Source organism: Quercus suber, unplaced genomic scaffold (genome assembly GCF_002906115.3).
Source record: "Quercus suber isolate HL8 unplaced genomic scaffold, Cork oak 2.0 scaffold_141, whole genome shotgun sequence".
Taxonomy (NCBI): domain Eukaryota; kingdom Viridiplantae; phylum Streptophyta; class Magnoliopsida; order Fagales; family Fagaceae; genus Quercus; species Quercus suber.
The window spans coordinates 479,615-494,835 of NW_027069602.1; the positions used below are offsets into that span (position 1 = coordinate 479,615).

A 15,221-nucleotide genomic window follows, 5' to 3' on the forward strand; every position below is an offset into this window, starting at 1 on the left:
GCTAACTGAGCTTTAACGGAATACTACATTGACAAAAATTGAAAGTTAAATGACTGAAATGACAAAATTAAAAATTAGAAAACTGAAATAAAAAAGGCTGAAAGTTAGAGGGTTAGTTTTGGATTTTTGCCTTTTTTAAAATCAATTTTTAGCTTACACTCAAGTTAATGATAAGATCTGATAAAGAGACTTAAGAGAGTTTGATTTAATTTTTAAAAAGTTAGAAATAGTTTTAAATGGGGTTGAACTAGTTACTAGTTCCATATGGGAGATAATTTTAAATGGGCTTGAGGTAGTTTTAAATAGACTAGAAATATGTTTAAAAATTAAATGGCCTTCAAGTGTTATTAAATTAGAGGACCATTCTACTCTCTACAATCTACCCATAAGGCTAAAGTAATGTAAGATTTAATAGTTAGGGATATGCACGAGTTAGATTTTTTTTTTGGGGGGGGGGGGGGGGGTGTTACCAATCTGCCATTGGTGGGTTGGAAAAAATTCCAAACCACCACCAAATTACAAAAATGGCGGGTTAGTTAAAAATTTAAGTTGTTTCAACTCGATGGATTAGTTTTAGTTATGTATTGTATACTAAACTTCAAGATTTATTTTATCATTTATGAATAAATTTAAAAAGTATTTCCTATAAATCCTAAAAATCATTAAAGGAAATTATAGAATGTGTCAACTTTCTCATAGATCAAAATATGTCTTATGGTATGGATATTTTTCTAACTTTTTCTCTCAACAAAAAAAAAAAAAAAAAAAAAAAAAAAAAAAAAAAAAAAAAAAAAACAAAAACAAAACAGAAGTTTTTAAGCATATCCATAGCATTATGCATGCTTAAGAATATGTTGGAAAAACATCATATTTTACATATTAACATATGTAAACCATGGATTTAATTAGAAGAAAAAACTTAAATTTGATATGAGATATAGACTAACAAATCAAATCAAATACATGGCATACCACAATTAGTGGAGCATAAGGTGGAACACAAAAAGTATGACAAAAGATTTCTATTTGGAAGGGATAGCTCTAATTTGGAGCTAAACCTTGTCCTTGTCCTTCCTTTTTTTTTTTTTTTTTTTTTGTAGAACCCATTTTCACTATATATTCTCCCCTTGTATTCATACATTAGAGATCGCTTTCCCCTAAATCACTACATTGTTGTGATTGATAAAATTATTTACAATTGTGTTTGGATACTTGAATTTAGATTTTAAATCAAGGGATTTAAAATGTCTTGATTATAAATATTAAAATTTAAAATTTCTTGTTTTTATGCATTTTATAAATAGGAGAATTTGAAATTATAAAATTTAAAATCCATTAAAGTATGACAAAGGCCTAAAATTCCACACGGTTGGATATTATTTCAAATCCAAAGATTTCAATGTTAGAATTAGGCTTTCATCATTAATTAGATTTTTGGTTTCATAAAACCGGTTGGATGTGACAAAATTAATATACTTGAGGGCCGATAAATTTGGTATAGTCATATTCAATACTGGGCTTTGATACACATTGTTTTATTAGGCTTATATCTCAGTTTGATGTAAGGTACAATGTAGGGTTTTAAACATGATCCATGATGTAAGGTATGGTGTAGGGTTTCCTCTCCAATCCTAACTTTAGACAAACGCTAAATCTCATTCTTTATAGAGACTAATGTTGTTTGTCCCATTGAGAGCCATCATGGAAGTAGGAGCATGGACATGAATATCTGATGGGTTTGGCCATGTGTCAAGTGTGCATGTGCATGTTTACAGTTGTTGGTAATTTATTTAGGTTTACTCATGGTGTTTAGAATGTATGTGCCTAAATCCTTGTAGATGAGAAAGTATCTACTGAGATGGGAGACATGGGTCTCATGAGCTCATCTCATACAAGATTTTTTCCTAGTAGATTCATTGATTATGTTTTGGTACGTAACATGTATATGCCTTCAAATATTACATTCAAGATTTAAAATCATTTATGGGTTTGGCCAAATCAAATTCCTCAACCATTTCAAATTATCCAAAAAAAAGTATTTGTATTTTAATCAATCAAATCCAAATCTACATATTCAAATATTGCTATCCAAATGCATATATTTTTTTAGTCACATGGCCAATACAATTACTTATACAACTTGTTTAAATAATACATATAAGTACTTTTATCAATTACCACATTATGCGTGTGTGTTTATTTCTTTAATAAAAAATAAAAATGGTCACATAATGGGTTATAAAAAAATTCCTCTAAATTAGTAAGATAAGTTCAAATCAATTTGCAGGTGCAGCTACTTTGTCCTTTTTCAAAGTACAAGAAAAAGACAAAAGGTGGGACCTTCAGAAAGCCCACAGCGGCACGGCCCAATAAGGTTAATTAAATTATCTAATAATCTTTCCTGGCTTATCCTCTTCAACCTCAGCCGTATGCTTTTAACATTTCTTAGTTCTTAGACTTTCTCCATTTTGGAAGCGAAAATCTCTCTCTCTCTCTCTCTCCAAACAGCTCTATGTTTTTACCGATTCCACCGAGAATTAAGCTACTCAGATCTCCTTAGCGATCCCAAATCTCTCTTTTTTTTTTTTCCTTTTTTCTTTTTCCTCTCGCTGCGCTTTCGATGAAACTCTCACAGTCGTTGACGATCTAAGGTTTTCTCTCTCTCTCTCTCTCTAGGTTTTAGATTTGTCATGAATTGAGAAATTTAGGGTTTTGTAAGTGATACCATGAAATTCATTGAATCGAATTTGATTGTGAGATTTGATTTTATATTCTAGAATAATACTTTATGATTATCGATTTTTCAACATTCTGCAAGTTCCAACTACCCAATTTTGCAAAAAATAATAAATAAATAAAAAGTCAACAATTTTGATCTTCATTTGGATACAAAGAATTTTTGTGTTTTGGTGGTAGTGATCAAAATCAATGATTTTTTATTTATTTATTTATTTTATTTATTACACGATAGGTTACTAATATCAAGTAATTTGTTTTTTTTGTTCTTACTTTTTTATTGGTTTTTTTTTTATATAAGTTTTCTTCAATGGATTGAATTAGGAGCATGATGGTTAAAGTTGTTCCATTACTGCCATTTTAAACCAAGCATGTTATTTTTGATCTTGAAGCAAAGCATGTGGGTATCTAAATGAATTGTTTATGATTACCTAAAAAGTGTTAATTTTGGGCACAACAATGACATAGGCTAAGAAAAATTGATTGGAATGTTAAAATGTAAACATCTAGGCTCTTGTCTGTAGCTATATGTTTGTGAGTTGGTATATATGCATTTTCTATGCAAGCAAATTATGTATATTGGTGGGCTTACAGTTGAGAAATATGGCTGTTGCACTACATTATTGGATTATATTTAGAGATGGCAAAAGCCCGTGAGATCTAGTTCAAATGGTTTACTCCACCTTCAATAATGGGATGGAGGGTAAGGCCATAGGTTCAAAATCCACAAGTTGGGTGTATATCTTACGCAATAAAAATTCATAGATGGCAGAATAGAAGAAAATGCATTGCGGTACACAAGAATAAGTGGCTTCAGACTTGGTTAAATCATTGTAACTTGATTAGATCTTTTCTTTAGGCTATGACTAGCAGCATTGGTTACTAATAACTATTTATTGTTAAACAATCAGTCTAAATCTTGGAGCAGCTTGAATCCTTAGTTTTTTGCTCCTTTCAAAGGGATGGCAGTGGGGAGGGGTAGGGTCAAATGAGAGGTGCCCGTTCCCCACCTTGTCCACCCTTCTTAGGTGCAGAAAACCTGTGCAGGGAGGTGGCAGGGTAGGTCAAGGTCGGAGCGGCTTGAAGATATTTTGTCATCCCTAATGAGGTAGTTTTGACATCAATGAGGTAGAGATGAAAGAGGAAGAGGAGGGGTAGTTGTGCTGTTTCTGGTCTCGGGATAAATTTGTCAGGTCTGAGATTGTTTCCATTAGGGAGTTCGGGAAGGTCTCTGAGGTGGAGTCTTTGGCTGCTGTTTTTGGTTATAAATATCTTCCTTGTAGTTAACTGGCACTTATCCAAAAACGAAATACACACACACACACACATTTGGGGTATGGTGGGGCAAGACAGGATGGGGGGAACCTGCCTCCGTCTCCTCATCTTTTCGGGGTGGGGAAAATTTGTGCGGGGTTGGGTGGGGAATCTATCCCCACCTTTGATGCTTCTTCTAATTTCTTTTATGAATACTTTGTATGCTGCTGTGGTTTTTTATATATTAATATGTCATGATGGTGCTTCAAAAAATATCTGTATTTATATGATTGCTTCTTAATCTGAATTTCATCTCATTCTATTCACAGGGGATTTATCTTTATCTACCACGTTTAGGCCCTTCAATGCTGTGAATGGTTTTAGGGGAATATTTGTATGCTGAAAATGGATTATGAAGAAGTTTTGAAGGCAGTTTTTCCTTTATTGGATGGTGTGGACCTTGCTTCTTGTATGGCAGTGAGTAAGCAGTGGAGAGACATAGCCCGAGATGATTACTTTTGGAAATGTGTATGTGCCAAGAGATGGCCTTCGATCTGCAAGCGGCCTAACCCTCCAACTTTAACCTTCTATAAGCTATATCAGACCTTTTATAAACGTCAGAATCGTCGAACTCTTCTTCCCCCAAGGCTGTCCTTTGATGATTTGGAATTTTTTATAGACATTTGGACTGAAGGCAGATTAATATTTTCTGAAGTAGTCCCGGGCCCCGTTTTACAAGCTGGCATCAAGATCCCACCTCCAGGAATTTGTGACATGCTTAGGTTTCACCTGGAGGGCCCTGAGTACAAGATGACATTACCTGTTGAGCCAAGGTTCACCGTGCCTATATGCCAGCCTGTCAGTGTTTCAGTGCTTGTGGGGCGCAAGGATTCCAATAGGGTTGCTTGCATCATCAATAAATCCTTGTTTGATTATATAGATAGGACAGCATATAGGGCCTTGGCATTTGACTATTTAGACTTTTCTCCTGATTACCCTTTCATCTCAGGAATCCGGGCATGGATCTCTTTGCTTTTCATGGACGATGGAAATGACGGTGTTATTGATGTTTTTGGGGTTGAAATGGATTTCTGTGATGCGGCAAATTCCAAGGATGAGGTTCTATGGTTATTAGACATGCTTGATTGGAAGTGAAGCGTTGGACTCTACTGGCCAAGTGAAAGCAAGAAGAACCCAGCTGAAATGGATGTGTAATGTACGTTTGCATCTTCATTGGTTGTTTAATCTGTGGAGGAGGGCACAACGATAAATGTTCGAACTCTCTTAACCTTCAGCGAAGACTTGGCTTGAGTGGTACTATTTGTTTTGTTCACCTGCATGTTTACAGTCTGTACATAATTTGTATTTGTATTTTTATTTTTATTGCGTTAATAATTGTGAACAATTATTTGTAATTCTGTGGCCAATTTTATCATTTACTTGTAATGGATCAATAACATTAGATTTGTATTATGGACAAGTGTTAAACATTGTAATAAAATCTTTACTTAATAATATTTTTTACCGTTTGATGAATAAACTCATTTGTTATGGATAATTTTAAATCAAACAAAAAGACAACCTAGATAAAGCATCTTAGGTGTTGTTTTTTTAGATACTCCTTTTAAAAAATAGCCACTTGTGAATTCACCATCTTTCTTTTTCTTTTTCCTGTTGAAACCTGTTGAAACCCTTTACCCATAGATTCATTAACTTTATTCTAAATTATCAAAAACAAAACAACTAATGACAGGACCATTAGCTCGCCACCTCAAAGATCACGACAATGGCGGCACAACCAACCCCCTGCAAAAACTCTTAACCCAAATCTCAATCTCAATCTTCTCCACCAAACCCAAAAACCCCACTTACATAAATTAGCCTCCATCAAAGAGAACCCTAGGCCCACCATTACTTCTTAAGTCTGTGGCTCAAGCAGGTGTACCCTACATTGGGCATATGTTTTCCCTCTCTCAAAGTTGGTGGCTCCCACTTCTCAGTGAGACCCACTAGTTGTGAGAGAGGGGAAACATATACTCAATGCGAGGTATACATTTTCTTGTGGCTCTCTTCAATGATGACAATGATTGTAATGTGAATGTGTTGGGTTCTTTTGTGGTGCATCGTGACTTGAAGCGGTCTAGCAAGGCTTGAAATGAGAGGAAATGAGGACTTTAAGTGGGGTTGGGGTTGGGTGGATAGGGTTTGAGAGAGGCTAGAAGAGTAGTGTTGGAGAATTGGTAGTGAATGAAAACTAGGAGGTGGTGAGTGTGAGGTTTGGTGGTTGAGATTGAGTGTGATGAATTGTTCTTGTTGTTTAAGTTTTCCAATCCCAATATTGATATGTGGATGAGAGTTATGAGAAAATGGTAGTACAAAGAGAGAAGCCGAACAAGATGAATGAGTATTAAGTTTTAACAAGGGGGGAAAAAAGATATAATGTTAACGTCGTTTGCTCTGTTAAATAGACAATACCTAAGGTACAGTATCTAAATTTTGCCCCCACAAAAAAAGAGTGACCCAATACTAGACTTGTTAAAATTTGCTTCTAATAAAAAGACAAAAGAGTAATGTAAATATTGTGGAGAGTTATATTAGGGGTAACTTGAACCTAACATACATACAACAAAATCGTTGATATACATGGATTAATGAAATTAGTTTGGTCTCTATTTTTATTTAGAGATTTTTTTTTTTTTTTGGGTTATTGTTGTTATTGTTAGTTGCTACTAGGGGTGTGCAATTGAGCTGATTAACCGTTGCAGCCGACCGGTCGAGAAATCACATCGTGCCTGGGGCCGACCATAGAAGCTGAGGTTGACGAACGGAGATTGTGGGTTTTTATAACTTTGGTGTAGTGATGTAGTTGAAACTAAAATTTGAAAACCGATATATTCTCCACCGAACCGATACTTTATATATATATATATATATGTATGTATATTTTAATATATTTAAATTACTAATTTGCCCCTATAGCTAAGTGAAATAGCATTGTTGTTTAAAATGATGTCGTTTTATTTTACGTTTGAAAATTGAGTCACGGTATAAATTGTTCTTTCCCAGATTCTTTGTTGAGAACTCTCTCTCTCGCCTCCTAGCTACTGCCTGCTGCAGCACCAAAGCTGCTCAGTTCTCACTCCCTTGCTAGTCCGCTACAACACTGCAAATAAGTTTCAATGATTCCAAATATTGCCTAGTATATTTCAACATCTTTGTATTTTTATTTATATGTTTTTTGACTTGGGGATTTCTGATTTTGAACTACTTAGTAGAGCTACTGTGTTAGTATAAATTTATTGTAAAGCATTTCTTTGTCAAAGAATTTATTTGTAGTAGTATAATTTATGTTTATTTGTTGCAGTATAAATTCATTGTAAAGCATTTCTTGTTTTTATTTTATTTATTTATTTACTTACATGGAAATCAATATCAATTTTATTTGCATTACATTCTGCTTTTCGTTGTTTAGGTTCTGCCTCTCTGTTGTATTTACTTGAAATTTTGAAACAAGTTGATGTATAGATATTGTGTTTGAAAGCCCAATTGTTTTATTTTTTTATTTTTTTATAATTTTTAAAAATTGTTTTGTCAATAATTCAAAACAACCAAACTGATTAATCTGACTGCAAAAAAGAGCACCGCCATAAGTCGGAAGACCAATCCTAGGCAGAATGAATTGATTTCAATTATGAGAAAACCGATCCTAATCAATTTCGGTGATAAATTTAGGGAAAAACCGCACCAACCAAACTGCGTACGCTTCTAGTTGCTATTAAAAATTTTGACCTCCAATTTCCTTTTTTTGATAATTCATTGTTATATAGCAGGGTACGGAAATTGAACCCTAGTTTCCCTAATAAAGAGACTAGATAATGTCACCATCTTACAAAACTCTTGATAAAATTTCAGGCCGCACAACATCTGTAGCTTTATACTTTTGCATAACTGAATTGAAAACGAGAGACTCTTAGCGGTAATGATTGGTTTCTGGGGAAGGAAGAGCGTTATTCTTCATTATTTTTTTATTTTTTTTGTTTTGAGAAACAATTATATTCCATTGTCAATTAACGTTTTCACTAGAAAAAATACCCCTTAACAGATCATTAAACAATAAATGTTGATCTTTAAACTTTAAAGTTCGATTAATTAGGATGCAAATGACAGTTACATGAACTGCTATTCAAATAAAAATTCCTATGACAATTATATAATTCAGACCTTTATATCTTTTACTCCTTCCATCTCATTCGTTATTGTTAACTGTGTCTCATTCATTAGATCAAGTTTTCTTTGAATCATTATTTATCAAAATTAAAGGATGGGATGCGAATTTGATCTAGACAAAACTTAATAAAATTAATTGGTTTGACTCTCCAAAATATAGGGGTAAATTAATTTGATTTTGTCAAAATTTGAAATATATGGAAGATAGAGAAAGCCTTTTATTCACTTACACTGGGAGCCATATCAATAATGGGTTTTCTAGAATTTAAATCGGTCAACTGGTCAATTATCAAATTTATTACATGTAAATCATAGGAAAGTAAGCCCATAGAATTTAACTAGGTTGTCATAGCCTTCATGTTCAACTCAAGCTGAATTTTTGCGCAGAGAGTAGACCAATGATCAAATCAAAGACAAATTATATAATACTAAAAACGAGAGAGAGGAGGAGAAAAATGGAAGGTTCCTTTTGTGTTACTGAGAAATTTAATTTTAAAAGTTAACGCCAAGATATGTAAGACTATGTAGGTTGTGAGAATCGGCTAGGCTCCGATGTACGGATCTCTAGTTTTCAGACCTCCTTGTTTTGCCGTCTTTGAAGATTTGACATGGATTTTGCCGGAAGTTACTGAGAGAGAGAGAGAGAGAGAGATTTTTGGGAACATATAATTTAGTTTCACCAAAATTTCAGTGCATATCAGTCAACAAAGGCAAAACTTGGCGTTGAAAGCAAACTGGCATTGACCAATATAGATTTTTCAGGGACACGTAAACCCCATTAAACTAACAACTCTCACCATGAATTTGACGTGAGTTACTACATCTACGTCCACAATACCAAAAATCAGATAGACGAATCTTTCTCTCTCAAAAAAGAAAAGAAAAGGAAAGATGGACACATCTTTATTCACTTAATTTATTACAAATTGCCTGGTGTAGTGAACTTAGACAGCATTGCCATTTTCCCCGTAAGTAGTACAGGCTTATAAATCAACTACAAATATTAAATGACACAATGAATTATAGTGAATTTCTAAAAATTAATCCCGGCCTGGTAACTTTGACCAAATTGCCAATTAGGCGGTGCAACATTATTGAACTCCAACATTTTCCCATCACTAGTAGTCGCCTGGAATGACAAGCTTTGTCCTACTAAAGGTGTGCTAGTCTGCCAATTTTGGCCCCAGTTGCGTGTCATCTGAATCCAATTGATATTAGAGCCCTTGACTTTGACATCAGAAATATCACCAGCGCCTCCAACATTGTACAACAGTACAAGCAAAAAATATGGATTTCCTGTTATCTGAAACCTAACTCCTCCTTTCTTAATACATGGGACTCGGCGATACTTAACAGGGATGATTCCAGCTTTATATGGTGCAAGTTTTGTGAACATAGGCATGGACAGATCTAAGTGCTGAAGTGGGGGTTTGCACCAATTTGCACTAGGGTTATTGCTAGGAGGGCATAAATTGGTGGCTGTGACTGTGATTGTGCCAGCATTTGGTATGCACCATTGTGGATTATTGACACACATGATCTCAAAACATGCACCACAAGTGCCTCCACTGTTGAAGAGTGCAGTGCTTAGGGCAGTTGTCGCAAGGCCATAACCTTGTTCGAAAAGATCACCATACCCACAAGCTCCCTCTTTCACGTAAAGTTTCAAGTTAGAAATCATAATCATGACAAATAATACTCATAACCTATCAATTATTTATTTATTTATCCATTTAATGCTCGTAAAGATCTTTTTGAAACAATTTTGAAAATATAAAAATTAAATTGAAACATTTTAAAGTACACGAATAATTTTAAAACAAATATCAAAGGTTGATGATAAAATATGCAATTTATCAGATAAAAAATCACGAACTATGAAAATCATAAATATTATATTAAAAGGACTCAATTAAAATTTATTATATGTAAAAATTTGAATGTGTAATATTTTTGATATATTAAAAATTATTTTAAATACATTTAATACTACTTCTAGTCCATTCTATTTAGATCCCATTCGAAACAACTTCTAATCTTTTAAAACTAGCTAGTCTAGATTTTCGTAAAAAAATTTATTATTATTTTAAATATAAATTTTAATTGAAAAGTATATCTTGTTCACTATATTGGCTGTTCATATCTTATTTGAAAATGTACACATAAAATAAATTTATTGCATCATCATAACAAAAATTAAGTTTCTTTTTTTATATGAAAAAAATATATGAACAAAAATTAATTTAAGAAGTAGCAATTTTTTTTTTTAAAATAAAAAAAATAAAATAACCAAGAATGAACAGCTTGCATGTTCTACCAAATAGTATTTTTACAAGGGTTTTTTTAAAAGTGGACAAAATCTAAGAATAATCATCATCAATAGTATTTAACTCTTGTAAAAAGTTTAATATATATATATATATATATGCATTTAATTATGTTTATTTTTAATGTATTTATGCACATGCTTGAGAGAAAGCGCTTGTTATTTATAATGTCAATAACAATTATAGAGAATTAGTAGGTGGTAGTGTAAGAAGAATACAATAGTTTAAACATTGACTTTTTTTTTTTTTTTGAGAGAAAAACTTTAATTTGGCTTTTTTATAATGAAAATTAAACAACTACATTATAAGTTGTGATTGGTGAAACATAAATTAGAACTTAAAAATTTGTATAGAAGATTTATATTCATGTACGAAACTAAAAAGATAAGACTTTTTCAAAACTCACAAGCAACATACAAAGTAAATAATACTGAAACTGTACGCTACTATTAAGAAATTAGGGTTATATCTATACTCCTTACGCCCCTAGTTATGACAATATAATTATATACTTACGCATGGTTTCTCTACCAGTCATGTCACCATAGAACGTTGCATGTGCATCAATCCAATTACTATTTATTTTCTCACCAATGCTGATTATTCTTCTGCTCATGACTATCACAAAAAGAGTCATGAATATTATGCATGTAAACAAATTTTGAGACCTAGCCATGGCTATATGATAGATAAAGAGATAGAAATTAAGAGAGACTACTGCATACTAATCAAGGTCAAGAAAATGGTATTTATAGGTAGGAAAGGGAGACATATAAGGCAAAAAGATATGATTTTGATTCTTATAGCAATATAGCTTCCACAATGGTGGGAATTAATAATAAGACTACTGCATCCTCATCAAGGTCAAGAAAATGGTATTTATAGGTAGGAAAGGCAGACATATAAGGCAAAAAGATATGATTTTGATTCTTATAGCAATATAGCTTCCACAATGGTGGGAATTAATAATAAGACTACTGCATCCTAATCAAGGTCAAGAAAATGGTATTTATAGGTAGGAAAGGCAGACATATAAGGTAAAAAGATATGATTTTGATTCTTATAGCAATACAGCTTCCACAATGGTGGGAATTAATAATAAGGACTTTATGACCGAGGAAATAATAATTAATGAAAGGTGTAGGGATAAAGGCCCAAATTTGTATATTGGGCTTTGGGTCTTATCTTGGGATGTTGGCGTGTCTGAGAAAAGGTAAGTGATTGAGAGAGACCCCAAGTTTAAAGTCTCATAAAGAAGAAACGGACGGAGAACGGTCCGAGAAGTAACTCCTCCTTGGACGCAACAAATACCGTTCGAATCTATATTCCAGTAACCTAGGTGACCTACTAAGAGGTTTCCATGATAAGGATAAGCTTTATGCATGTACAAGAGTGATAAGAACTCAAAAATATCTAAAGGAAAATCTGCTACCACCATATTAAATGCATTGCAGTTACTTTTCTAACCGCATTTATGTGAAGAATATCTCTAAACAGTACAATTTCAATTACTACAATTCACAGAAAGCCAAAGAGGGCGTCTGATGGGACATGCACTTAAGTGAAGGTTTAGATGATTCCAGCTTGTCTGTATTTTAGTCTAATTAATTTGCTCTTATATTTATGTCTATACAATCAACAAACTTGTAACTCAATTTATTAGGGTTTTCTTGTGTTTATAACAGAAATATTTAGGGTTTAAATCCCTCCCACCCTCAATTATTGAATTATTAAAAAAAAAAAAAAACATTATTTATCTATATTTTATATCTACATAGCTAATTAGTTTGCATATTTTTATAATATACTATAATTAAAATACTTCTCACATTAGTTTCTCAAAAAATAAAAAAAAAAAATTCTCACATTAAACCACAAAACATTAAAAAGACTTCTTATTAACGTAGGCCAATCACTTCTTTGAAATTAAAAGGCCTATTAGATCCGATCCAAAAAAGAAAAGAAAAGGAAAAAAAAAAAAAAAAAAGACAGATTAGGCAATACAAATTAAGAATAAAAAGGTATGTTATTAACAAAGGTCATACTTTTTTCCAATCAAAAGACTTCTTATTATTATATTTTTTTTAGAAGAAAAAGACTTCTTATTAGATCATACAAACATTAGAAACACTTTTTTATCATGGTCACACTTCTTTCCAAACTGATTTTTTTTTTTTTTTTCTCAAACTGAATTAGATTTCCAATATGTATACTTATGATTTTTGTAGTTAATTGTGAAACATGCCACCATCGTGTCCTAACAAAACTTGGATACCACCCTTCACATATTTGACATATTAAGGGTATGTTTAGTAATTGTTTTTTCTCATTATTTTCTGTTTTTAAAAATAATTTTTTATTTTTTAGACTAAAAAAATTGTTTGGCAACTTAAAATGGACAGAAAATAAAAATTGTTCTCAAAACTCAATTTGTGAAGGAAACTGAAAACATGCAAAATGCTGTTTTCAGTTTCTAACTTTCTAAAATCAATGAAAACACACATTTAATTTAATGAATCTGTTTCATTTAATGAGTTAGCATTAAAGCTCAAATCCTTATAACAACATATTTTAGTATTTTTTATTTTTTTTCTTCAAAAAACTATCTTTTTAATTTCAACTAACCAAACATGTTTTTAATTTAAAAAATACAAAAAAAAAATTTTATTTTTTCTTTATATTCCCAAAAACAAGTTTTTGAAAATAGAAAATAAAAACTGTTACCAAACATAACCTAAGTCTTTTCCACATTTTTTAAGCTTTCATTGCTTTTAACATATATATTCTCTTCTTCAATATATACATGGACGGAGGGAGACTTGGACTAGGGGGGTCAATGGCCCCTCCTAATTTTTTTTTTTTAATTAATATATACATAGTCACCAATTTTAGCAATTTTGTTCTATAAAATCACACTTTGCCCCCCTTAATATTATCATTGATTCTTTTAGAAGTACTACTCTAGCCACGAAATTTTCTATAACATTTTTATAAACTGTTGTGGTAATAAACTTTTATTGGTTTGCATTTGGGCTCATCACTTACATCGTATTTTTACTTACTAATAACCACTCACCACATTAATAATTTATAAAAAAAAAAAGTTTATAATTCTAGCATTTTCCTCATTTTAAAGGCTAGATCTAAAATCTAAAGCAAAATAAACAAGCCCAAAAGAATTATTCAACAACAAGAATTACCAATAGTAAAACTAAAAATAATTAAACTCAATCAACCAATTTTATCTAAAACAAACAACTTGACCCTTTAAAAAATTTTAAACAAAATAATTTTGTCCATACCTGGATGCACACATAAAAAACACACAAAAAAAAAAAAACTCATTAGCTATTAAGCAACTGACCCAGAAGCTAAAGCCACCGCACGCAACTAACAGTAAAACTGTCTCCCTAACTTCAAGTTCTGGCTCCGTCCCTGAATATATATATATGCGCACACACACACACTAATTTGCATTAATCCTTTAGGGTATACTTATTATATATATTTTCTACATTTTTTTTTTCTGTATTCTAATTTTTAAAATCTATATATTACTTTTCTTTTTGTTCCCATTCCTTGGTTAAGTTTTTTTTCCGGGAAAAAAAAAGGAAGAAGGAAGAATGGCTGGAAAATATTATATATGATTTCATAAAAGTTGATCTCTCTCTTGAAGAAGAAGAGGATTACAGTACAACTTTGAAAGTCTTACGTCATATTCGTTATTTATGTAATACACATATTACTCTTTATATATTACGATTTGAGATCTATTTGTTACTATTAGTTTATCTTTAATATCAACACATATTCCATAGAAGATTTGAATTAGGTAGAACTTTTGTTAAAACAACAATTTCTTAGTAAATATCTCAACATGTGTTAATCTGATCGTTTGCAAAGTGTTTGTTTAGATATAAAGCACCAAATAGGTGATGAGCAAAGCGGTGTGGTTTTAATGTACAAACTAGAAAGATTAGCTATTTTAATAATAAAAAAATTTGTTTTACCAAAAAATGAATCAACAATTGAAACACCTAAACCACAATCAAATCAATCAAAGAGGGGGGGGGGGGGGGGAATACTAGCATTAAGTATTTTGTTACTTAGGTAACACTTATTTAACATTAAGTGTAAAATGTAAGCGTTATTAGACCTTTATTCATATTATGTACAGAAACATTTGATAATCAGCATGAGTCAATGATCTTTAGGTAAAACAACATTTTTTAATGTTTTCAATAAAGACATTTATGATTTGAATCTTTCCTTTCCCTACTTAAAATATATTTTAGAAAATAAAAAGATATTTCTATTTTTACACTCTATGAACAAGAGAAAATAAAATTTATATTTTATTTATTTGATTAATTTAAAAACGAGTTAGAGATTGATCTTCCTTCTAAAACTTAATAATTATCCATAATTTTTATTGTTATAAAATTAAGGAAATTTGTAAAATTTATTTTGAGAAATTAAGAAAAATTACAATTCAATATATAAAAATTATCAACGTACTTAAATAATCTTTTAATCACATAGACATTAATGACCCTTCCAAAAAAAAAAAATGAAGAGTACATGCATATAATCAAATTCTTACCTATAGAATGAACACATAGTGCAAGTTATAGGCAATCATATACATAAAGTCATAAACATTATCAACATACTTAA

The 15,221-nt window shown here is 31.6% G+C and overlaps 2 protein-coding genes across 2 annotated transcripts; one reads left to right on the forward strand and one right to left on the reverse strand.

Annotated features, from left to right (window-relative positions):
* The first annotated feature begins 2,401 nt into the window (after window positions 1–2,401).
* LOC112027357 (F-box protein At5g39250) lies at window positions 2,402–5,530 on the forward strand. The gene is made up of 2 exons (XM_024060041.2): window positions 2,402–2,651; window positions 4,320–5,530. Exon 2 carries the CDS (start codon window positions 4,387–4,389, stop codon window positions 5,143–5,145), a length of 759 nt encoding a protein of 252 aa, XP_023915809.1. The 5' UTR covers window positions 2,402–2,651; window positions 4,320–4,386; the 3' UTR covers window positions 5,146–5,530.
* A 3,720-nt stretch (window positions 5,531–9,250) lies between these two features.
* On the reverse strand, window positions 9,251–11,220 carry LOC112027350 (expansin-A23). The gene is made up of 2 exons (XM_024060032.1): window positions 11,061–11,220; window positions 9,251–9,867 (listed from the first exon to the last, which is right to left on the reverse strand). The coding sequence occupies exons 1-2, from the start codon at window positions 11,218–11,220 to the stop codon at window positions 9,251–9,253; spliced, it is 777 nt and encodes a 258-aa protein (XP_023915800.1).
* Window positions 11,221–15,221: the final 4,001 nt, after the last annotated feature.